Below are 24,538 nucleotides of genomic sequence, written 5' to 3'. Positions count from 1 at the left end.
TTAATAAAAACCATTTGATGTTTTGGGGTTTGTTTTCTTTATTTCACATTCAAGAGACAATGAATCAATGTTAGGAGCAATAATAACGAATGCTCTGTTTGAGAAAGTTGATATGATATCAAATTGAAATTGTTTTGGTTGTTCTTTTTAAATTTCTGAGCAACAAAACTTAACAGAGCAAAACTTTAGTCTCTTGAGGGTTGGTGGTAGACACAGAGCAAGGTGCACTTAGAGTCCCACATCAAATTAATCAGAACTAATTCCAGAAGGAAGCTTTGCAATCATACTGTTTTCAATCTCAACATAATTAAGATGGATAGTCTTAAGCTTTGGTCTCTTAATTAGTTAATTACCACACCTTAATTTTTATAGATGCGTCTCATAGTGAAGCAAATCAACAACTTGGAAGCCTTAATACAACATTGTGTATACACGACAGAAAAAAAAAAGTGAAAATGCATATTAAGAAGCTGACAGAATATAACAAAACAGACACCAAACTAGAACAATAGCTTTGATGATTAATATCTTGAGAAAACATGAAGTATATACAACACATAACAGAACTCGAACAGACTAGAATAAAAGCTTTGTTGATCTTCTCCGAGATTAAAAAAGAGAGGATAATTTCCCATTTACATTACAAGGAAAGGAAGATTAGTAGATACGCTGAAGTTATTCAGAGATTAGTTGGACACTGGCCTTGGATGAAGCTACTAGCCTCTGAAGTTGGCTTTCCACATCTTCATCGACCGGTGTATTGTAGTACAATATCATTTGTTCAAGATTCGGCATTTTCTCCAGGAAATATTCTACTTGCTCCATCTGCTTCTCCATGTCATCACCATAGTAATCACAAATCTCACCAAAATTCAATATCTTTAGAATCTTTACGGGGCTTGATGATAAGCAAGTGGGACTGTTCTCAGAAGATTTGCATAGGCACCCGTCAACGTCCTCACATCTAATTGTACTTTTGTGATGGAGTCCCTGAATCATAGAGAAAACAACTACAAAGTTTTAAATTTGTTTGAAGGTATATGTTAGCAAATGCAGTAAAAGGATTTGTAATGGTACTTACTTCAAAGACGAGGGTTTCAAGATTTGGACAATTCTTGAGTAGAGCCGGCAATGATTCCCATCCCACTTCCCAGTGAGTCATAATACTTAAATGATTCAGGTTCTTGAATATGGGTATTTGTTCACAGCAGAAAGTAAGAACCTGAAACAAAAACCAAATCAACTTCATTTGCAAGCCATGAAACACTAACTGAAACAAGGGTATTTAAATTACAGGTTGCTAGTACGTAAGAAGACAGCAAACTGACTTTCAAAAATTAGGAGGATACGATTACGATACAAACCTTAAGAGTGTTGCCAAATAAGTGAAGGATCCTAACAGACGAGTATAATAAGATCCGTTGCATTAGCGAGCATATACCCGTTGGTTGCATGTGCATACTGAACACTTGTCATCTGAAGACCGATACTTAACAAGTGAATCAAAATTCACCTTTATATAATACTCGTCAGCAATATGATCAAACGTAACAGTAAACGGATTATTATCAATCACTTGACAGTGGAAGTTAATCTCTTGAGGGTTTTGGAAGAAAAAGGACGCCTCCAATAACCTTGCCAGGATAGATTGATCATGACTAGTTCCTCAAGCACAGGACAAGATGATATAAGCTTCCCAAGGGCATTATCGAAACCACAATATGTTAACAAAACTAAATCAAGATAGAGAATCTTAAGCTTTGGTAGAAAAACATCTCCCACATGAATGATAACACCATTTCCAGCTTCTACTCTAAACTTAACCAGTGAGTTGCTCACAAAGACACTTGCAGGCATCGAATCATCGTGCCAATTCAGAATTACCCTGCAAACCAAGCACTCTATCCACGAAATCCATAAACATTATGTGTTTCGCATCCAATACTAGGATAGGCACTTCATGTTCACGATGTATTATTACCGAGTCATCGAAATCAAGATTTGGTCTGTAAGCAAAGAGATAGCGCCACTTTTGGGAGACAAGTGAAGTCAAAGCTGCTTCCTTTGTGGTAAGAAACGACAATATGTGGCAAATCAGAGCTTCTGGTAGATTGCTGATTATATCTTTGCAACATATATCCATCTTTGTCGGCTGCCCTACAAAGTGACAGATCTCAAACAGTTACAAACCTGGAAAAAATCAAAAACACAACAACTTCAACTTTCTCGTTACATGTCGGAAGGTTCAGAGGAACAATAGAATCAAAATCAGAAGAAAACGGGAAAAAGAAAAAAAAAAAATCACTGGGTTTTCTAATCAGGCGTAATGACATGATGATTTCGAGCGAAAGATATAAACTTCAGAAGATTAACTAAAAATATACGGCATTGTCAACAGCAAAATAGTGTGTTAATGTGGTCGAGACTCACTATTGGGCATCAGAGCACAGTGCATCAAAATCCTTAGGTTTGCAATGTTGTTTGGGGACGATGGTTCAAAACAGAAGTCTCAGCTCTTAAACGGCATCGTACAAGCTGAGGAGATATATTTGGTTTAGCTGAGGTTTTCAGAGATTAGTTACTTGGATCTCATCTCGCAATTTTAAAGCTTCCTCTACTTCTTAATTTGGCTTTTTGTTTTGGTTAGATCATCATGAATTGTACTTTTAGTATATTTTCCTTGCAAGTTATAGAGTCCGTTCGTGTCTTAAAATTGTTATAAGATAGCAACCGTGAAGCACATCACAAGCAGTCTTATAGGCTTGCTTTGTGAAGTTGATTTGAACCGTTATAGAAGCATTTCTTGTTGTTGTCCTCTGCATCCTCAGAATTATTTTCCTGCAAACAATAAGAATGATTAAAAGCAATTGGGCCTTTCAAACAAAGAGTGATGGATATGTTGAAACAAAACCTTGAACGGGGTTTTCTTCTTCTTCATGGAGCACTTGGTCTCTACCTTGAATAATCTCCTTGGTCTGATTCTAGGAACCGAATTAAGCTGCACAAATAAAAGATAAAACTTCTTGAATTGAAAGATTGCTACAGTCAACGCAATTCTTAATTTTGAAAAAAAACTAGAGGATTTTGAGATTACTTAATGGAGAAGCACAAGCAGCAGCAACAGACACTAGAAATTGAAAGGATATATGTTCATTTGAGTAGAGTAGAACTTACTTGATTAATCTATACTGGAGAGGTACTTCCATAAGATCTCAAACTCGATACATTGAGCAATTTTTCCCCTGCAGTTCAAATACAAAATTTGATCACTTTCTTTGGATTTCTAATAGAGACCATAACAATTCAAAAATATAATTTTCCTGCAGCGAAAGGAATCAACACATTAAAATAAACTATAACGAGAGGAACGTGAGACCACATTAGGGTATCAGAATAGTTATAAAGAATGTCAACTACCTTTATGCATTTTTCTGATTCCTGCCTTTGGCTTGAGACAGTTCCACTTCAGTAGCAACTTTGTCAACAAAAAGAAAAGGATTATTGGTTGAGGGATAGATAAACTTGAAAAAAGGAAAAAATAAAGAAAAGCAGAGAGGAATTTGAGATGACTTACAGAGCAATAAGAAGAGGATTTGTTTTCCAACGTTTGGGTCGATAATTCAGCATCTTCCTTAATAACAATCATAATGGGAAGAAAGTGAACTTCCATATATCTCCATCAACTAGAGAAGCAGCAACAAATAAACCAAAAAATCTCAAAAATCTAAGTCTCACTTATGGATGGGGAACTAGTGACGCGAACGTAATGAGTGATCGTGAGTAATGGAACAACTTGCCTGACTTGTTCGCAAACAACAATAAAGTCTTTTTCTCGACGATTTTGTAACACTTTCGCTCACCTGTCTTGATAGCTTTTTCCCTTTTCATAGTATATTTTTCCTGAATCAGTTTGGTAGAGCTACTATGTTTTAAATTTTTTATCACTCATTTCCCTGCAAAAAGGCAATAAACGCACCAAAAAAACTATCACAAGAGGACATGAAACCAGATTTGGGTATCAGAATGGCTATTAATTATGTGAGCTACCTTTTCACGACTTTCTGATGACTCCCTTTCTCCTGAGTGCAGAAGGATTCCTCACATCTTTCTAGCAGTATGCAACTTCTTAAGGTCCATCGGTAATTTTACGTAAGGAATGTTGTCCTTGTTTTCTATCTGCTCAGACGTCCACATCGCCTAGATTACTGTTTAATAAACAAGAAGAAAAAGCATCAGAATAGCCTTATATATCACTAAACTACAATACAATGTGTTTTCAGTGATAGTTAAATTGATATATCTTTTGACGCGGGTATTAGGGGTCCAGTAGAAATTTTTCTTGTCAATGCTAGCTTAGGTCGGTCATGGAAAAGGAAAACAGCAGCATGTTGGAATGTAATCAAAATATAACTCCGAGAAGAAAAAGAAAAAGATGCGAGAAAAGTTAAAAGGAATCAAAGAGTTTCAATAGTTTACTACCTGTGGAAGGGATTTGTTGGCAGATGCAATGACTAGTACCTTTTTTTTCACAGGGTTTTGCTTTAAATACTGGTGTATTGTCGAGTTCCACTTCAATAGGACCTTGTTGTTCAACAGAACAAGAAAAAAGGATCACTAGTTGAGGGAACTTGGAACAGAAGAGAAAACAAGAAAAGCAGAGGACTTTGAGATGACTTACAGAGCAAGAAGAGGGGTTTTTCATCGTTTGGGTGTAATTCAATATCATCCTTAACATTAATGAGAAGAAAGTGAATCTTCCATACGTCTCCATCATCTATTGAAGCAGCAACCAACAAAACCAAAAATCTCAGTCTAACTAATGCATAGGGAACTGAAACAAACGTATTGAGTGATTGCGAGTAATGGAAAAACTTGCCTGACTTATTCGAATAGCACAGAGTCTTGGGGTCGACGATTGAGCTTCTTCTCCCCGCTGATGAGTTGTTTTTGTAGAAAGCTGTTTCACATAATCTCCAAAAAGAAACAAACCCATCAATCACGATCCCATATAAGAAACAAAACATTCAGATGAGAGTTGAAGAAACACCAAGAATAATTACCTTTTTCTCGTTGTGGAGTTTCTCGTCAAATCATATGAGAGTTGAAGAAATGCCATGAAAACAACGTCCTCTTCTGATCATCACCTGCAAAGACACGAAAACCAGTACTTACCAGATATTACTCATCAACAATGCTTGGTTGAAGGGTAAAACTTGAAACAGAAGAAAATAAAATCATGATAAGGATCTTTAGTTTACTTATAGAGGTTTTATCCGTTGTCATAAATTACAGATGAATAGGAAAGAGTTTCAGTTATGCAGAGTGAGATTACAAGTGAAACATGCTGATTTTGTAACAATTTGGCTCACCTGTCTTGATTTTGCATCATCTAGCTTTTGCCTTTTGAGATTTCCCTGAATCAGTTTGGTAGAGCATGTTTCCCTGCAGTGAGGCAATAAATGCGCAAGAAACTATTACAAAAGGAACGTGAGACCAGATTTGGGTATCAGAATGGTTATTAATTAAGAATATAATCTCTGATGGAAGGTGTGGTGTACTTATATCATGGCAGATGTGGTGTACTTATTTGTGGTGCAGGCAAAAGCTGGAGCTGTGGAGGATAGAGCTTGCTGACTTACACTAACTGACTCACCTGTCTTGATTTCCATCATCTAGCTTCTTCCTTGTGATGGCTTTTGATTTGATGAATCAGATTGGTAGTGCTAGCTTAAGTATTTAACACTCGTTTCCCTGCAGTGAAAGGAATCAACACATTAAACTAAACTATAAGAAGAGGAACGTGAGAACACACATTTGGGTATTAATAGTAATTAATAATGGCAAATACCTTCATAGATTTTTATGATTACTGCCTTTGGCTTGAGACAATTCTGGTGCCTGTCGAGTTCCACTTCAGTAGCACCCCTTTCAACAAACACAAAAACAAAACAAAACATTACTGGTTGAGGGAGATAGAGAAACTTGAAACAGCAAAAAATAAAAGCAGAGAGGAATTTTGAGATAACTTACAGAGCAATAAGAAGAGGATTTGTTTTCCATTGTTTGGGTACAGGAAGAAAGAGTGAACCTCCATATATCTCCATCATCTAGAGAAGCAGCAAACAAGAAAACCAAAAAAATCTTAGACTCACTTATGGATGGGGAACTACTGAAGTAAAGAGATATTGAGTGATTTTGTTGAGTAATGGGACGCCTTGCCTGACTTGTTCGGAAAAAGTAAGAGTCTTTGCCTCGACGACTGAGCTTCTTCTCTCCTCCGGTGATGATTTGTTTTATGTGGAGAGATGTTTCACAGAATCTCCAAAAGAAACAAACCCATTAATTAAGATATTAATAATTAAGAAAGCAAAATACTCAGATGAGAAACACCAGAGAATGTATACCTTTTTTTTGTCGTTGTGGAGTTTCTGGCCAAATCAGATGAGAGCTGAAGAAATACCACGAAAACAACGTCTTCTTCTGATCATCACCTGCAAAGACACGAAAACAAATACTTCCACCAGATATTTTTACTCATCAACAATGAACAAAGAGCGAACCATATATACCTCTATGTTTGACGTTGTTACCGTTGGGCGAAGGTTTGCTTTTGTTTGGTTCAGAATGTTCTTCAATCTTCAAACCAAAGCATATATCCGATCTGCATAGAAGAAGCTTCGTTAAGACAACCAGCCTAAATGAAAACAAATTCGGGGAAGCGGACAAGACAAAGACCTATATTGTAATAACACGCCGGCGACCGTTTTTGTTCTGAATCTACTTCGTACGTCCTTGTAAAAATCTGAGTCATGGTCCCGGTTGGAACAAGAACACAGACACCGACCTGATTCGTTTCACCCAAAAGGAAACACAAAATCATTAATTAAGATCCCATACACAAAAACGAAACTCTTCTTTCAAAAGAAAAACATCGGCAAATCGAGCAAATCGATTAATAGGGCTAGAAAGATACCTCTGACTTGTTTTTGGCTCTCTTGTTGCCTTTGCTGAATCAGATTGGTAGTGCTAGCTACGTTTTTTAACACTCGTTTCCCTGCGGTTAAAAGAATCAACACATTAAAAACAAAAAACTATAACAAGAGGAACGTTGCCGACAAGACAAAGACCTTGATTACCTTTTAATCAAGTTTGATGTTGTTTTACTGTAAGAACACGCCAGCGACCGTTTTTGTGTTCTGAATCTACTTCTTCCTTGAAAAAATCTGAGTCAAGAAATCATCGTCCCTCCTGGCGAAAAAAAACATAAACCTGAGAGTCAAATTAGCTCTTTACCTGCTTCTCGACTCCATATTTAGCTCCTTTCACAGGCAAATTAACAAATAAAACAAAATCTGAAAATTAAAGCAACTTGGTGACTTAAAGTAAGATACAACAAAAACAAAAAAAATGAAGAAAATAAAATCATAATAAGGATCTTAAGTTTACCTACAGCGGATTGTTCCCACTGTTGTTGTTGACTTGGGGCGGTCGTCTGTCTTTACAATAATACATGCGAAGAAAGAGAGTGAACAATTTGGCTCACCTGTCTTGATTTTGCATCATCTAGCTTTTGCCTTTTGAGAGCTCTATTTTCCTGAATCAGTTTGGCAGAGGTAGCTATGTTTCCCTGCAGTGAGGCAATAAATGCGCAGACAACAATTACAAAAGGAACATGAAACCAGATTTGGGTATCAGAATCGTTATTAATTAAGACTATAATCTCTCTGATGGAAGGTATTTACCTTGAATTATGGCAGATGTGGTGTACTTCTTTGTGGTGCAGGCAAAAGCTGGAGTTGTGGAGTGAAGAACTTGCTGATTTTGAAACACTAACTGACGCACCTGTCATCTACCTTTGCCCTTGTGATGGCTTTGATTTTGATGACTCAGATTGGTAGTGCTAGCTAAGTATTAAACACTCATTTACCTGCAGTGAAAGGAATCAACACATTAAAATAAACTATAACAATTTGCGGTATCAGAATGGTTATTAAGAATGTCAACTACCTTTATGCAATTTCCTGATTACTGCCTTTGGCTTGAGTCAGTTCTGGTGCCTTGTCGAAAAGAAGAGGATTTGGAAATGACTTACAGAACAAGAAGAGTGAACCACCATATAATGCAGAATCATCCCTATAAGAAGAAAGAGTAACTGCATCTGTTTTGACTACATAGTAAAGAGTTACTGTCAATCTTAGTAATAATACCTGTACTCACACTTTCTAGCGCTACACTAAGCTATATTTCTGCATATATTTGAATAACCAAGACAAAATGGGCATGTAGGTTGCTCTATCGGACCAGCAGCACAAGGCTGTAGTAGACCTGCACAGAGTTAGATGTATCTTTAAAAGATTGTACTTTGTACACTAACACGGGACGTTTTTCAGGAAAAGGAAACACGTGTTACAAGACTGGATTAAGAAACATACTGTTCCCACATAGTAAACGTCTTCAGTTCTGAAACCAACCAACACTGCAACTTCAATCCTCTTTATTGCCTTTTCTTCTCCAAGTCCGTATTTCAGAAGCATTGTAGCGCTGAGAATGGTTGCCAATTGGTTCGTCTTATCCTGGAAATTCAAAGAATAGAGAAGTTGTGCAGTTTATTTTTGGGGGCATGGAAGTAGTTTTAATATAAGGGAACAAAAGCCGTGTTTGTTTGAAGAATACAGTTAGAACCTGTCAAGCAATATCATGTGCAGAACCATGTAAAGGTTCAAAGAGTCCAGGTCGCTGTATTAAGCATGAAGGGTTTATGTTTAGAAAAGATCATACTGCATAGTAAATCAGATTGTTTTATATTATACCGAATCACTGAGACTAGAAGATGGCAGCATTCATTGAAGCTTCACCGGATAATAATATATCCCCTAATTTGTTGTTTGTAGCAATGGTGTAAACTGTACATATGAAATAATCGACCCATCGTATCCATTGTAAGTATTTACACAATTTCCAAACCGTTATCAACGCTGACTAGTTTGGCAAATACACGTACCTGTTTGGGGTCACGAACAAGCTGCATCGCAGCATTGTCAACATCAACATATTCAGAGGCTAGTGTTGTTACACGTTTCAGAGGCTATTGTTGTTACACGTTCCATCCATTAAATAGTGGCCTGCAGAGGAAAATATTGCATTGGCATCAGTGAGCAATTTTATCAATCTGAGGAACATAAAAACTGCTTTAAAATATTAGTCCGTAGTACTTAACAATCTATCCACGGAAATCTGTATCTGAGATTTTCAATCATGTACCTCGAGGGTAGCATAAACCTCACTGTTAAACACAACTTCTTCGCCATTTTCATTGGTCTTTATGCCCCTTGGCTCTACAAAACAAATATCTTATCGTGAGACATCATATCTAAAGAAACTGTCCCACTACATAACGAGAAAGACAAGAATTACAATCAGTTTTAAAATTTAATAAACTAATTAAACTGACCTCATGTAAGATCTTTTACAATATTTAAGATCAACACCTTCTGCTACCTCTATCTTCAAGGTGGAAGCATCCACTAACTGTATAAAAATTTGAAGTTCACACAAGAAACAAAGTTCAGACTACCAAGAATTTCTGAGATTAGGCTGAGGATGGTTACCTATGGCACAACTGTAGCAGGTCTCAGATTTGCAAAGACTTTAAGACCTGCACGAAGCTGAAGTAACTCTCACGCCTCAAATGCTTTTCACTGTTATCCCACTTGTACCTTAAATCATACCAAACATGAAAATATGAGAAACTGTATTTCCCAAAACAATTTAACAACATAGGTTGGGACAAGAGAGAAGACATACCCTCCAATGTTTTGCAGCTGCGATGGTCTCCTCCGGAAAGGGAACTCCCAGAGCAGCTCTTCCAATAGGCATCTCCCGTAAGCTAAATTCCAGTCCTAATACAGAGCAAAGACGCAATGTCTTAGACATTTCAGTGGCTAAGAAATAACCATTTTGATTACAACCAAATAACCCCACCCACGATTCTAAATCCCTTTCTTCAGAAAAAAAATCTCGCCAATTTTTTTTTGTCGTCTACAATCTCGCCAATTTCTAATACTAACATCTTTTAATTTCTAATACAATTTCTAAGCAGAAAACAGTAAGTTCTCGCAAATGAGATTAAACAGCAACAACATTAAGAGAAAGGGAACAAGAGAGAGAGACCCTTCCAATGATCCAGCTCGCTGAAGCACATTTTTGGTAATTGGGAGGAACCTCTGGCCACGACATCAGAAAGAATATCAGCAAAAATCATCCCAGTCAGAATGAGAATGGTATCGAACTGGGACATAACAAAGTTAAAATGGATTTTGTAAATCATGGCAGTTAATACATGAGGAGCTGGAAAAAGTGTTCCAGATTGGACTGGCTTTCAGAAAGAAAAAAACCCTGTCCTGGGTGCCGAACAAGAAGATCCATCACAGCAGTGTCAATCAAGAGATGACTCACTTCAACCTCAGTATACTCTGAAGCCATTGATATGACTATTTTCCTCAACAACAGCGATCCCTGCACCCAAAGAAATTTCAGAAAGAAAAAAAACATGAGTTCTGGATCTATCACAATAGTTTCTAATTTAGCTGGAAGTTTTATACTTGTACGCAGTTATCAAGAATTTACCTCCAAGACTGAACAAAGTTTACCGCACCTTTGCTTCCCAAAATCAAATGCAACACAAGCAATGTGATCAACCTAAGCAGAATCAGAAACAAGAATGCAATTGAGCAACTCCTACATTAACTAGACGTCAAATATTTTTCCAGCAAAACTAAAAGTCTAGTAAATGCGAAAACATGATACCTCTCTTGCAGACGTATTGAGTGAAAGACATCTATAACTAGAAAATTTGATGTTGTTACTCAGTCACAATCTTCTTCATTCTTCAAACCCATGGCATATCTCAGTCACATTCCATCTAAAACTGAAACAAAAAAAAAAAAAATTTAAACAGCAGCATGTCGGAATTTCTTGTCAATGCTCGCTTACGTCGGTTATGGACAAGTAAAATAGCAGCATGTTGGAATTCAATCAAAATAATAATTCTACGAAGAAAAAAAAAGAAGATGCGAGAAAAGTTAAGAGGAATCATAGAGTTTCAATAGTTTATTACCTGTGGAAGGGAATTATTGGCATGAAGCAATGACTGGTACCTTTTTGTTCACAGGGTCTTGCTTTGAGTTCTGGTGCCTTGTCGAGTTCCACTTCAGTAGCACCTTGTTTTTCAACAGAAAAAAAAGTAAAGGATCATCGGTTGAGGGAGATGGATAAACTTGAAACAGAACAAAATAAAGAAAAGCAGAGATGATTTTGAGATGACTTACAGTGCAAGAAGAGGGGATTTCCACCATTTGGGTGATAATTCAGCATCATCCCTAACATTAATGAGAAGAAATTGAACCTCCATCATCTAGAGAAGCAACAAAACCAAAAATCTCAGTCTAACTTATGGATGGGGATCTGAAGCAAACGTATGGAGTGATTGTGAGTAATGGAACGACTTGCCTGACTTGTTCGAACAACATGGAGTCTTAGCCTCAACGATATGAGTTGTTTTTTTGTAGAGAGCTGTTTCATAGAATCTAGAAAAGGAAACGAACCCATCAATTAAGATCGCATATAAAAAACAACACTCTTATTTAAATACCAAAACATTCGGATGAGAGTTGAAGAAAAACCAAGAATAGTTACCTTTTTCTGGTTGTAGAGTTTCTCGTCATGAAAACAACGTCCTCTTCTGTTCATCACCTGCAAAGACACGAAAAAATATGCTTCCACCAAATATTACTCATCAACAATGCTTGGTTGAAGGATAAAACTTGCAACAGAAGAAAATAAAATCAAGATAAGGATCTAAAGTTTACTTACAGAGGTTTTATCAGTTGTTGTTGTTGACTTGTTTTGTTGTTGTCGTTGAGAGAATCTACATGTTGAGGAGGAAAGAGTTTCAGTTATGCAGAGTGAGATTACAAGTGAAACATGCTGTTTTTGTAACAATTTGGCTCACCTGTCTTTATGTTGCATCATCTAGCTTTTGCCTTTTGAGAGCTCTATTTTCCTGAATCAGTTTGGTAGATCTGGCTATGATTTCCTGCAGTGAGGCAATAAATGGGCGGAACACTATAACAAAAGGAACGTGAAACCAGATTTGGGTATCAGAATCATTATTATAATCTCTGATGGAAGGTATTTTACCTTGAATTATGGCAGACGTGGTGTACTTATATGTTGTGCAGGCAAAAGCTGGAGTTGTGGAGTGAAGAGCTTGCTGATTTTAAAACAACTACTGACTCACCTGTCATCTAGCTTTTCCCTTGTGATGGCTTTGATTTTGATGACTCAGAATGGTAGTGCTAGCTAAATATTAAACACTCGTTTACCTGCAGTTAGAGGAATCTACACATTAAAATAAACTATAACAAGAGGACTGAGACACATTTGGGGTATCAGAATGGTTATTAAGAATGTCAACTACCTTTATGCATTTTTCTGATTACTGCCTTTGGCTTAGTCAGTTCTGGTGCCTTGTCGAGTTACACTTCAGTAGCACCTTGTTGTTCAAAAAAAAAAAAGATTACTGGTGAAGGGAGATAGATAAACTTGAAACATAATAAAATAAAGAAAAGCAGAAGATTATGAGATGACTTACAGAACAAGAAGAGTGAACCCCCATATATCTCCAATTTCTAGAGAAGCAGCAAACAAGAATCTCAGTCTCACTTATGTGAGGGGAACTACTGAAACGAATGTATTGAGTGATTTTGTTGAGTAATGAAACGACTTGCCTGAATTTTTGGGAAAAGCAATGGAGTCATTGCGTCGACGACTGAGCTTCTTCTCTCCTCCGGTGATGAGTTGTTTTATGTGGAGAGATGTTTCACAGAATCTCCAAAATAAACAAACCCATTAATTAAGATCTTATCTACGAAACAAAAGTCATATTTAAGAAAGTAAAACACTCAGATGAAGAAACACACAGTAAACCCCAAGAATGTATACCTTTTTTATTGTTGTGGAGTTTCTCGTCAAATCAGATGAGAGTTGAAGACGCCATGTCCTCTGAACATCCATCACTTGCAAAGACACGAGCAATGTGATCAACCTAAGTAGAATCAGAAACAAGAATGATATCGAGCAACTCCTACATTAACCAGACGTCAAATACTTTTGCAGCAAAATTAAAAGTCTAGTAAATGAGAAAACATGATATCGAGCAACTCCTACATTAACCAGACGTCAAATACTTTTCCACCAAAATTTAAGTAGTAAATGCGAAAACATGATACCTCACTTGCAGAATAGGACTCAGTACAAAAGCAAACTTCCTCACCTTGTCCATTTGTGGTAAAGCCCCGCGGATGCCCATTGCAAATACCTATATTCAACAAAGAAAGACACAATCTTTGACAATTTGATAACCACAACAAATGAAAACACTTAATACTGACCTCCAGTAAGCTCCCGGATAAACTGGTTCTTGATTCCCGCTTAACAGACTGTGCTCTTCCGAGTATCTGAAATTGCATTACAGTTTATAAATAATCAAATAAATATAATCTGCGATTTAAAGCAACTTGTTGACTTAAAGATTGGCAAATCAAAGTGGACGAGGAAGGAAGACGTATTGAGCCAAAGACACCTATAACAAGAAGAAGCAGTTTGATATTGTTACCTTTTTGGTTCTGAATCTTCTTCTTTCTTCAAACTCATAGCATATCACCCATCTGCAAAGAAATAGAGAATTAGAAGAATCTTCCTTAATACATTAAGATTTTTTACTAAATCTTAATTATAAAAAATCAGCCTTAACGAAAACAAAATCTGAGATTATACTGGAAAATGTTTTTTTCATACCTTATACTTAGCTTCAAGCTTTTCATCCAAACCTGCAAAACGAAACAAAACCTGAGAGTCTTGTTACACTGTTGGTTAAAAAACAAGAAACAAATAAAACACAATATACTTGCTTCTGGACTAGATTCTTTAGTACGCATATCTTAACTCATCACTCAGACCTGCAACCAAAACCATCAATGGTATTAAGAAAAAACTCATCAATCACTAGAATCAGTTCTGGATTTGGCACTGGAGTCTGAAATGTGAAATTGTTCTTTTCATACCTTTTACTCAGCCTAACAAAATATAACTCAAAAACGTTACTGTGAAGAGCTCTGAAAAATAATTTACTGGGAAATTGTGTGTTTTCATACCTTAAACTTAGCTTCAAGCTTTTTTCAAACACATCCAATTTATGCAAACCTTCAAAACGAAATATAAACCTGAGATTCTTGTTACACTGTTGATTAAAAAAAGCCAGAAATAAATAAAACACGATATACCTGCTTCTTAACTCCATTTAAAAAGAAGAATCAGTTTGACGTTGTTACCTTATTGGTTACGAATCTTCTTCATTCTTCATGCAAACCTGCAAAACGAAACATAAACCTGAGTTCTTGTTATACTGTTGATAAAACAAAAACAAAAAGAAAAAAATAGAACAATGTACCTGCTTCTTGACTCCATCACAGGCCGTGCTCTTCCACTTGAGTAGTACATTGTTGTTCAACCAAAAAAAAAGAAAAAAGGATCATTGGCCTGGGGGAGATAGAAAAACTTGAAACATAAGAAAATAAAGAAAAGCAAGAGGATTTTGAGATGACTTACAGTGAAGAGGATTCTATCATCATTTGGGTCCACGAGTTTAGCATCATCCCTAACAATATTTCCATCATCTCGAGAAGCACAAGCAGGAAAATAAAACCAATTAAAAAAAAAAGATATCTCAGTCTCACATATGGATGAACTAAAACGAAAGTTTTGAGCGATTGTGAGTAACGAGTCTGACTTGCCTGACTTGACGATTGAGCTTCTTCTCTCTACCAAAAGAAGCAAGTAGTTCCTTACAAGTCACAACCAGCAGGAAGCCTATCACTGAAAAAAGAAAGACAACCAATTATGTAAAAAACATATGGATGGGGAACTGAAACGAATGCTTTGAGTGATTCTAAGTAACGAGTCTGACTTGCCTGACTTGACGATTGAGCGTCTTCTCTCTACCAAAAGAAGTAAGTAGTTCCTTACAAGTCACAACACCAGGATCACTTAAGATAATGTAAAAAACGTACAAGTATGAGACAATAAGATAATTAAGTGTTCTAAACTTCATACCTGGGGGCAGAAGCAGTCTCTTGTCATTGGCATTTTAAAGTTTCGACTAACAACATGATAGAAGCTAAGAAGACGAGGATAGATAAAGATCAACTGGGCTTAAAGTGCTAGACCTCCAAAGACGCATCATGACAGCTCAACCAAGATCACCGTCCTGACAACAACATACTTACAAGATAAGTCCCCTCCCTATGAGTGATAAACCTTGATGCTTTCGTACGTCCTTGAGAACATATGATTCATCGTCCTGGTTTGGAACAGACAGCCACAGACACAAACCTGTATCGCCATTTCACCAGGCAAAAGAAGAAAGGAACAAACACATTCGTTAATTAAGATCCCCATATAATACAAGAACGAAACTCTTATTTCAAAAGCAAAACATCAATACCACCTATGTAATTATAATAGCAGAACAATTTAATATTCCTAATATAATACAAAAGTGAAACTCTTATTTTAAAAGCAAAAAAATTCACACGAAAATCAAATACGTAGATTCATAGGTTTAGAAGAAAACGAGAAGATACCTCTGACTTGTTCAGGCCTGTTTTCTCTCTCGTCACTTTAACACTGTTATCGGTCTTAATATTGACAAATACTTCAAGAGCCGCACGAAACCTGCAAAAAAAATCCTAACTTCAGATGAATCGAAATACAAATATAATACTGTTAAGAAAAAAAATTAGAGTGAAAGTTCCGAGTATACCATATACCATCCAACAGCTCCGAGAAGAGCATCATGTGATTGCTTTGCTATGAACCTTCTTCTTCCTTCAATCATCGTCTTGGTTGGAAAACACGAACACACACCTGTTTCAGCCCAAAGAAAGAAAGAAACCCACTATTTAATATCCCTATATTATCCCTCCATCTGCCTAATTATAATCGTCTGTCGCCATCATTGAAGTCTTTATTCTACAAAAACAAACATTTAAGAAGAACAAAGTTTTAAAGAAACTTGAGAATAAGAATCACAATGTTACAATTAATAAGGATAAGTGGAACCTAATAATAATCTTCGTAGTCAGATTCTTCTCCCCCTGATTCATCAACTTTATTATCTTCTCCTTCTTTCTCTTCCTTTCCTTCAGCCTGACCAAACATAACTCAAAAACGTTTCTGTGAAGAGCTCAAAAAAAAAAAACAATTGAACTGCAAAATGGTTTTTTCATACCTTACACTTAGCTTCAAGCTTTTCAAACACATCCACTTTATGAAAACCTGCAAAACGAAACATAAAGCTGAGATTCTTCTTACACTGTTGATAGAAAGAAAAACAAGAAACAAAGAAAACACAAAGTACCTGCTTCATGACACCATTAAGCTCTCTTAAGAGGTCGTGCTCTTCGAGTATCTGAAATTGCATTACAGTTTATAAAGTTGACATATAATAGTAGAATCTGTGATTTAAAGCAGCTTACTGACTTAAAGATTGGGAAAGCGAAATGGACGAGAACGGAAGATGTATTGAGTCAAAGACACCTATAACAACAAGAATCAGTTTGATGTTTTACCTTTTTGGTTCTGAATCTTATTCATTCTTCAAACCCATAGCAAATCTCCAATCTGCAAAAAAGTAAAGAATTAGAAGAAGCTTCCTTAATATATTTTTTTAAAGTCTGAATTATAGCAACCAGCAGTAGTGAATGGAACATGTTTTTTCATACCTTATACTTAGCTTCAAGCTTTTTAAGCAAACCTGCAAAACGAAACCTAAACCTGAGAATCTTGTTACATGCTTGAATAAAAAAACAAAAGAAGAAGAAACAAATAAAAAACAATGTACCTGCTAACTCCATTTAGCTCAGTAAAATCAAGGGTTTTGCTCTGAATTCTGGTGCCTTGTCGCCGAGATTCCACTTGTGTAGTACCTTGTTGTTCAAAAAAAACAAAAAAAAAACAAAAGGGATCATTGGTTGAGGGAGATAGATAAAGTTTTCAGTCTCTCATATGGATGTGAAATTGAAACGAATGTATTGAGTTATTGTGAGAATGAGTCTGACTCGCCTGACTTGACGATTGAGCTTCATCTCTCTACCAAAAGATTGAAGTAGTTCACAACACCAGGATCACTTGTCATGTAAGAATTGGAACTAGCAGGAAGCTGATCACAGAAAAAGAAAGACATACCAATAATGTAAAGCTGATCACAGAAAAAGAAAGACATACCAATAATGTAAAAAACATATAAGTATTAAGACATTAGTGTAATTAAGTGTTCTAAACTTCATACCTCGGGGCAGAAGCAGTCTCTTATCATTGGCATTTTAAAGCTTCGACTAACAACATGATAGAAGCTAAGAAGACGAGGATAGATAAAGAGATCAATTGGGCTCAAAGTGCTAGACCTCCAGAGACGCACCATGACAGCTCAATCAAACCACTGATCACCGTCCTGACAAAAGAAAGAAAGAAAGGAACAAACACATTAGTTAATTAAGATCCCCATACAAGAAGGAACTACTCTTATTTCAAAAGCAAAACAACGACACTGTAATTATAACAGCAGATTAAATAACTAAATCAAAACCGATTCAATAGGGATTAGCGAGATACCTCTGACTTGTTTTGGGTCTATCTCTCTCTTTCGTCGCCTTGTGATGGCTTTGATGATTTTATAAAAGAGACTGGAAGTGCTAGCTAAGTTATTAACCCTAACCCTGCAGTGAAAAGAATCAATACATTAGAAAGAAAGAAAAAAAAACGATAACAAGAAGTCAAGAAGAACAACGCCGAGAAGACAAAGACCTATCTATTACCTTTTGTGATTGTGAGTAATGGAACAACTTGCCTGACTTACTCGAATAGCACAGAGTCTTGGGGTCAACGATTGAGCTTCTTCTCCCCGCAGATAAGTTGTTTTTGTAGAGAGCTATTTCACAGAATCTCCAAAAAGAAACAAACCCATCAATCACGATCCCATATAAGAAACAAAACATTCGGATGGGAGTTGAAGAAACACCAAGAATAATTACCTTTGAAGAAATGCCATGAAAACAACGTCCTCTTCTGATCATCAACAAAGACACGAAAACCAGTACTTACCAGATATTACTCATCAACAATGCTTGGTTGAAGGATAAAACTTGAAACAGGAGAAAATAAAATCATGATAAGCATCTTTAGTTTACTTATAGAGGTTTTATCCGTTGTTGTTGTTGACTTGTTTTGTTGTTGTCGTTGAGAAAATCTACATAAATTACATGTGAGATTACAAGTGAAACATGCTGATTTTGTAACAATTTGGCTCACCTGTCTTGATTTTGCATCATCTAGCTTTTGCCTTTTGAGAGCTCTATTTTCCTAAATCAGTTTGGTATAGCTAGCTCTGTTTCCCTGCAGTGAGGCAATAAATGCGCAAAAAATTATTACAAAAGAAACGTGAAACCAGATTTGGGTATCAGAATGGTTGTTATATTAAGAATACAAACTCTGATGGAAGGTACCTTGAATTATGGCAGACGTAGTGTACTTCTTTGTGGTGCAGGCAAAAGCTGCAGTTGTGGAGTGAAGAGCTTGCTGATTTTGAAACAATAACTGACTCACCTGTCATGATTTTCCATCATCTAGCTTTTCCCTTGTCATGGCTTTGATTTTGATAACTCAGATTGGTAGTGCTAGCTAAGTATTAAACACTCGTTTACCTGCAGTGAAAGGAATCAACATATTAAAATATACAATAACAAGAGGAACGTGAGACCACATTTGAGGAACGTGATTACTGCCTTTGGCTTGAGTCAGTTCTGGTGCCTTGGCAAAAAGCAGAGGATTTTGAGATGACTTACAGAATAGAGTGAACCCCCATATATCTCCATCATCTAGAGAAGCAGCAAACAAGAAAACTAAAAAAGTCCCAGTCTCACTTATGGATGGGGAACTACTGAAGCGAATGTATTGAGTGATTTTGTTGAGTAATGGAACGACTTGCCTGAATTGTTGGGGAAAGCAATGGAGTCTTTGCGTCGACGACTGAGCTTCTTCTCTCCTCCGGTGATGAGTTGTTTTATGTGGAGAGATGTTTCACAGAATCTCCAAAATAAACAAACCCATTAATTAAGATCCTATATACAATACGAAAGTCATTTTTACGAAAGCAAAACACTCAGATGAAGAAACACATAGTACACCTAAGAATGTATACCTTCAAATCAGATGAGAGTTGAAGAAGAAACGCCATGTCTACTGAACATCCATCACTTGCAAAGACACGAAAACATAAACTTCCACCAGATATTATTCATCAAGAATGCTTGGATCCTGAGAGTATAAAAGAAGAGGTGATAAGATATATAACACACAAAAGAAAAAGGAAAGAGAGATCTCAGATTCACGTTGTTACCGCAAGGAGAAGGTTTTGTTTTTGTTTGGTTCAGAATCTTTCTTCGTTCTTCAGACCATAGCATATCTCCGATCTGCATATAAGCTTCGCTAAAACAACCAGCCTAAGTGAAAACAAATTCGAGGAAGCGGACAAGACAAAGAGACCTATATATACCTTTCAGTTCGTTCGGTTTGATGATGTTAGTATTGTAAGAACACGCCGGCGACCGTTTTGTGGTCATCGTCCTGGTTGGAAAGATGTTGCTCTCAAGTTTAGAAAGATACCCCTGAGTCCCTGACTTGTTTTTGCTCTCTTTTCGCCTTTGCTGAATCAACACATTTAGAAAGAAAAAAAAACTATAACAAGAAGAACAGCGACGACAAGAGTAAGACCTATATTACCTTTTAAACGATCAGTTTGATGTTGTTTTACCGTAAGAACACGCCAGCGACCGTTTTGAGTCGAGAAAGCATCGTCCGTCCTGGCTGGAACACGAACCCAAAGACTTGTTTCGTCTCACCCAAAAGAAAACAGTAAGTTCTCGCAAATGAAATTAAACAGAAACAACATTAAAAGAAAGAGAACAAGAGAGAGAACCTTCCAAGGATCCAGCTAGCTGAGGCACATTTTAGGCAATTGAGAGAACCTCCGGCAGTTATCAAGAATCCACCTCCAAGATAGTAGTAGCCTTGTCAACTGAACAAATTTTACCGCACCTTTGCTTCCCAAAATCAAATGCAACAGGACCATTGTGATTAACCTAAGCAGAATCAGAAACAAGAATGATATTGAGAAACATTAACCAGACGTCAAATACTTTTGCAGCAAAATTAAAAGTCTAAAAAAACCAGAAACAAATAAAATTGTGTTTTTTCATACCTTTAACTTAGCTTCAAGCTTATTTCAAACACATCCAATTTATGCAAACCTGCAAAACGAAACACAAACCTGAGATTCTAGTTACACTGTTGATTAAGAAAAACCAGAAACAAATAAAACACGATATACCTGCTTCTTGACTCCATTTAATAAGAAGAATCAGTTTGACGTCATTACCTTTTTGGTTACGAATCTTCTTCATTCTACAAACCCATAGCATATCTCCGATCTGCACAAAAACAGAGAATTAGAAGAATCTTCCTTAATATATTTTTCTAAGTCTGAATTAAAAAACCAGCCTTGGTAAAAAAAAAAATCAGAGATTATACAAAAATGTTTTTTTATCATACCTCTTATACTTAGCGTCAAGCTTTTCAGGCAAACCTGCAAAACGAAACATAATCCTGAAATTCTTGTTATACTGTTGATAAAACAAAAACTAAAAGAAACAAATAGAACAATGTACCTGCTTCTTGACTCCGTCACAGGCCGTGCTCTTCGAGTATCTGAAATTGCATTACGATCTATAAGTTAACAATAGACCTGCTTCTGGACTCCATTTAGCTCAGTAAAATCAAGGGTTTTGAACTGAATTCTGGTGCCTTGTCGCCGAGTTTCCACTTCAATAGTACCTTGTTGTTCAACAAAAAAAAAAAAGAAAAAAGGATCATTGGCTGAGGGAGATAGAAACACTTGAAACAGAACAAAATAAAGAAAAGATCAGGATTTTGACAAACATCATTTGGGTCCACGATTCAGCATCATCACTAATAATATCATCATCATCTACAGAAGCAAAAGCAGGAAAATAAGAAATCTCAGGCTCACATATATATGGATGGGGAACTGAAACGAATGTACTGAGTGATTGTGAGTAATGGAGTCTGGCTTGCCTGACTTGACGATTGAACTTCATCACTCTACCAAAGGATTGAAGTAGTTCCTTACAAGTCACAATTGGAACTAGCAGGAAGCCTATCACTGAAAAAGAAAGACAACCAATAATATAAAAAACATACAAGTATTAGACAATAAGGTAATTAAGTGTTCTAAACTTCATACCTGGGGGCGGAAGCAGTCTCTTGTCATTGGCATTCTAAAGCTTTGACTTAAAAACATGATAGAAGCTAAGAAGACGAGGATAGATAAAGAGATCAATTGGGCTCAAAGTGCTAGACCTCCAGAGACGCATCATGACAGCTCGACAGCTCAACCAAACCACAGATTACCGTCCTGACAACAAGAGACTTACAAGATAAGTCCCCTCCCTCTCAGTGATACCTTGATGCTTTCGTACGTCCTTGGAGAAGTATGGGTCATTGTCCTGGTTTGGGAACACACAGCTCTGTAATTATAATAGCAGAATGAAAAGTTCAAAATCGATAGGGTTTAGAAAGATACCTCTGGTAGTGCTAGCTACGTTTTTAACCCTAATCCTGCACTCCTGCAGTGAAAATAAGCAACACATTAGAAAGAAAGAAAGAAAAAAAAAACTATAACAAGAAGAACAACGCCGAGAAGACAAAAGACCTATCTATTACCTTTTATTTTGTAATTGATTAGTTTGAGTCACCGAACACGCACGCTGGCGACCGTATTTGTTCTGAGCCTCGTCCACGAACACACAAGACCTGTTTCAGTTTCACCCAAAAAAGAGAAACAAACCCTAAAAATTTCCAAAAGCAAAAAATAAACATTCATACGAAAAATTAAATTGAAACACGAAACGATACCTCATCTAACTTGTTCTTCAGGTGATTATTAATATAATAAGAGGAGACCAAGTTGTCTCTAACTAAACCCTAACTAATTCATTCATGTATAAAAATATAAAAAACATTGTTAATCGCAAATGTGACGGATCATTGTGGGGATGCCTGTCTGTGACTACATTTCTTTTGGGAGAAAAAAAAAGTGAAGAGGTTACATATTCAAATGTTTCAAGGAACAATGAGGCAGGTCTACTACCTAGTAACTGCATCTGTTTGGACTACATAGTAAAGAGTTACTGTCAATCTTAGTAATAATACCTGTACTCACACTTTCTAGCGCTACGATAAGCCATATTTCTGCATATATTTGAATAATTTAAGGTTAAGACTTTACCAAGACAAAATGGGCAAGTTGCTCTATCGGACCAGCAGCACAAGGCTGTAGTAGATCCACTGAACATCTAGAGTAATAAGCATTCCACATTCCACTGCACAGAGTTAGATGTATCTTTAAAAGATTGTACTTTGTACACTAACTCGGGACGTTTTTCAGGAAAAGGAAACACGTGTTACAAGACTGGATTAAGAAACATACTGTTCCCACATAGTAAACGTCTTCAATCCTCTTTATTGCATTTTCTTCTCCAAGTCCGTATTTCAGAAGCATTGTAGCGCTGAGAATGGTTGCCAATTGGTTCGTCTTATCCTGTAAATTCAAAGAATAGAGAAGTTGTGCACTTTATTTTTGGGGGCATGGAAGTAGTTTTAATATAAGTGAACAAAAGCCGTGTTTGTTTGAAGAATATAGTTAGAACCTGTCAAGCAATATCAGGTGCAGAACCATGTAAAGGTTCAAAGAGTCCAGGTCGCTGTATTAAGCATGAAGGGTTTATGTTTAGACAAGATCATACTACTGCATAGTAAATCAGATTGTTTTATATTATACGGAATCACTGAGACTAGAAGATGGCAGCATTCACCTAATTTGTTGTTTGTAGCAATGGTGTAAACTGTATCCATTGTAAGTATTTACACAATTTCCAAACCGTTATCAACGCTGACTAGTTTGGCAAATACACGTACCTGTTTGGGGTCACGAACAAGCTGCATCGCAGCATTGTCAACATCAACATATTCAGAGGCTAGTGTTGTTACACGTTTCAGAGGCTATTGTTGTTACACGTTCCATCCATTAAATAGTAGCCTGCAGAGGAAAATATTGCATTGGCATCAGTGAGCAATTTTATCAATCTGAGGAACATAAAAACTGCTTTAAAATATTAGTCCGTAGTACTTAACAATCTATCCACGGAAATCTGTATCTGAGATTTTCAATCATGTACCTCGAGGGTAGCATAAACCTCACTGTTAAACACAACTTCTTCGCCATTTTCATTGGTCTTTATGCCCCTTGGCTCTACAAAACAAATATCTTATCGTGAGACATCATATCTAAAGAAACTGTCCCACTACATAACGAGAAAGACAAGAATTACAATCAGTTTTAAAATTTAATAAACTAATTAAACTGACCTCATGTAAGATCTTTTACAATATTTAAGATCAACACCTTCTGCTACCTCTATCTTCAAGGTGGAAGCATCCACTAACTGTATAAAAATTTGAAGTTCACACAAGAAACAAAGTTCAGACTACCAAGAATTTCTGAGATTAGGCTGAGGATGGTTACCTATGGCACAACTGTAGCAGGTCTCAGATTTGCAAAGACTTTAAGACCTGCACGAAGCTGAAGTAACTCTCACGCCTCAAATGCTTTTCACTGTTATCCCACTTGTACCTTAAATCATACCAAACATGAAAATATGAGAAACTGTATTTCCCAAAAATATTTAGAGCCAACAACATAGGTTGGGACAAGAGAGAAGACATACCCTCCAATGGCTCCAAGAAGCACTGCATCTGATTCTTTTGCAGCTGCGATGGTCTCCTCCGGAAAGGGAACTCCCAGAGCAGCTCTTCCAATAAGCATCTCCCGTAAGCTAAATTCCAGTCCTAATACAGAGCAAAGACGCAATGTCTTAGACATTTCAGTGGCTAAGAAATAACCATTTTGATTACAACCAAATAACCCCACCCACGATTCTAAATCCCTTTCTTCAGAAGGAGATTTTTTTTTTTTGTCGTCAACAATCTCGCCAATTTCTAATACTAACATCTTTCAATTCGATAAGTACCACATCAAATTCTAAGCAGAAAACAGTAAGTTCTCGCAAATGAGATTAAACAGCAACAACATTAAGAGAAAGGGAACAAGAGAGAGAGAGAACCTTCCAATGATCCAGCTCGCTGAAGCACATTGTTGGTAATTGGGAGAACCTCTGGCCACGACATCAGAAAGAATATCAGCAAAAATCATCCCAGTCAGAATGAGAATGGTATCGAACTGGGACACAACAAAGTTAAAATGCATTTTGTAAATCATGGCAGTTAA

The 24,538-nt window shown here is 36.7% G+C and overlaps 1 protein-coding gene, 1 long non-coding RNA gene, 1 other non-coding gene and 1 pseudogene across 17 annotated transcripts; all 4 read right to left on the bottom strand.

The window, feature by feature from the left end:
• Positions 1-501: 501 nt before the first annotated feature.
• On the bottom strand, positions 502-12,889 carry LOC104788081 (putative F-box/FBD/LRR-repeat protein At3g59240). Its single transcript, XR_015557872.1, has 50 exons — positions 12,789-12,889; positions 12,653-12,689; positions 12,479-12,553; positions 12,199-12,383; positions 12,011-12,094; positions 11,872-11,926; positions 11,695-11,751; positions 11,509-11,585; positions 11,328-11,413; positions 11,117-11,219; positions 10,807-10,927; positions 10,627-10,698; positions 10,340-10,515; positions 10,171-10,223; positions 9,805-9,899; positions 9,609-9,716; positions 9,452-9,528; positions 9,262-9,335; positions 9,002-9,122; positions 8,811-8,903; positions 8,683-8,736; positions 8,433-8,573; positions 8,208-8,325; positions 8,008-8,133; positions 7,743-7,927; positions 7,447-7,627; positions 7,137-7,248; positions 6,974-7,054; positions 6,736-6,844; positions 6,570-6,661; positions 6,405-6,491; positions 6,220-6,319; positions 6,031-6,107; positions 5,849-5,925; positions 5,559-5,751; positions 5,370-5,442; positions 5,061-5,144; positions 4,877-4,957; positions 4,679-4,774; positions 4,519-4,581; positions 4,048-4,205; positions 3,798-3,953; positions 3,575-3,683; positions 3,418-3,475; positions 3,175-3,242; positions 2,912-2,998; positions 2,431-2,838; positions 1,365-2,157; positions 1,082-1,222; positions 502-990 (listed from the first exon to the last, which is right to left on the bottom strand). It is a non-coding gene; the product is annotated as a putative F-box/FBD/LRR-repeat protein At3g59240 (transcript).
• Positions 12,794-17,090, bottom strand: LOC147944868 (uncharacterized). 14 transcript variants are annotated; one of them, XM_087451220.1, is made up of 21 exons: positions 16,961-17,090; positions 16,842-16,873; positions 16,689-16,740; positions 16,478-16,528; positions 16,349-16,395; positions 16,180-16,266; positions 15,881-16,089; positions 15,702-15,792; positions 15,172-15,450; positions 15,030-15,079; positions 14,668-14,934; positions 14,510-14,545; positions 14,343-14,428; positions 14,214-14,262; positions 13,971-14,018; positions 13,858-13,889; positions 13,676-13,727; positions 13,452-13,517; positions 13,290-13,378; positions 13,003-13,105; positions 12,794-12,925 (listed from the first exon to the last, which is right to left on the bottom strand). In XM_087451220.1, exons 15-21 carry the CDS (start codon positions 13,995-13,997, stop codon positions 12,914-12,916), a joined length of 381 nt encoding a protein of 126 aa, XP_087307346.1. In that variant the 5' UTR covers positions 13,998-14,018; positions 14,214-14,262; positions 14,343-14,428; positions 14,510-14,545; positions 14,668-14,934; positions 15,030-15,079; positions 15,172-15,450; positions 15,702-15,792; positions 15,881-16,089; positions 16,180-16,266; positions 16,349-16,395; positions 16,478-16,528; positions 16,689-16,740; positions 16,842-16,873; positions 16,961-17,090; the 3' UTR covers positions 12,794-12,913. The 14 variants fall into 14 exon arrangements, with proteins under 14 accessions (XP_087307346.1, XP_087307349.1, XP_087307348.1 ...); XM_087451223.1 differs by having other exon boundaries at positions 14,391-14,428; XM_087451222.1 differs by having other exon boundaries at positions 15,888-16,089.
• Positions 17,091-19,679: 2,589 nt separating this feature from the next.
• Positions 19,680-20,217, bottom strand: LOC147944867 (uncharacterized). The gene is made up of 3 exons (XR_015557877.1): positions 20,093-20,217; positions 19,897-20,000; positions 19,680-19,815 (listed from the first exon to the last, which is right to left on the bottom strand). It is a non-coding gene; the product is annotated as an uncharacterized LOC147944867 (long non-coding RNA).
• Positions 20,218-21,916: 1,699 nt separating this feature from the next.
• LOC104789746 (3-isopropylmalate dehydrogenase 2, chloroplastic-like) lies at positions 21,917-24,531 on the bottom strand (annotated as a pseudogene). Its single transcript, XR_015557873.1, has 11 exons — positions 24,375-24,531; positions 23,979-24,099; positions 23,777-23,884; positions 23,620-23,696; positions 23,430-23,503; positions 23,170-23,290; positions 23,067-23,096; positions 22,902-22,955; positions 22,682-22,792; positions 22,481-22,574; positions 21,917-22,005 (listed from the first exon to the last, which is right to left on the bottom strand). The product of XR_015557873.1 is annotated as a 3-isopropylmalate dehydrogenase 2, chloroplastic-like (transcript).
• Between the last annotated feature and the right edge of the window lie 7 nt (positions 24,532-24,538).

This window comes from Camelina sativa, chromosome 5, assembly GCF_030686135.1.
Source record: "Camelina sativa cultivar CO46 ecotype springtype chromosome 5, ASM3068613v1".
Classification (NCBI taxonomy): domain Eukaryota; kingdom Viridiplantae; phylum Streptophyta; class Magnoliopsida; order Brassicales; family Brassicaceae; genus Camelina; species Camelina sativa.
Note: the sequence above shows the minus strand (reverse complement) of the source record. Positions and strands in the feature narration are given on the sequence as shown.

Excerpts from the sequence above, each read along its gene's own strand:
- LOC147944868 (XM_087451220.1), bottom strand. The coding sequence starts at position 13,997 with ATGCGTACTAAAGAATCTAGTCCAGAA. Across the intron at positions 13,728-13,857 it reads AGCTTGAAGCTAAGTATAAG|ATGGGTGATATGCTATGAGT; the intron begins GTATGAAAAAAA and ends ATTTCTTTGCAG. Across the intron at positions 13,379-13,451 it reads TATCCGGGAGCTTACTGGAG|GTATTTGCAATGGGCATCCG; the intron begins GTCAGTATTAAG and ends TGTTGAATATAG.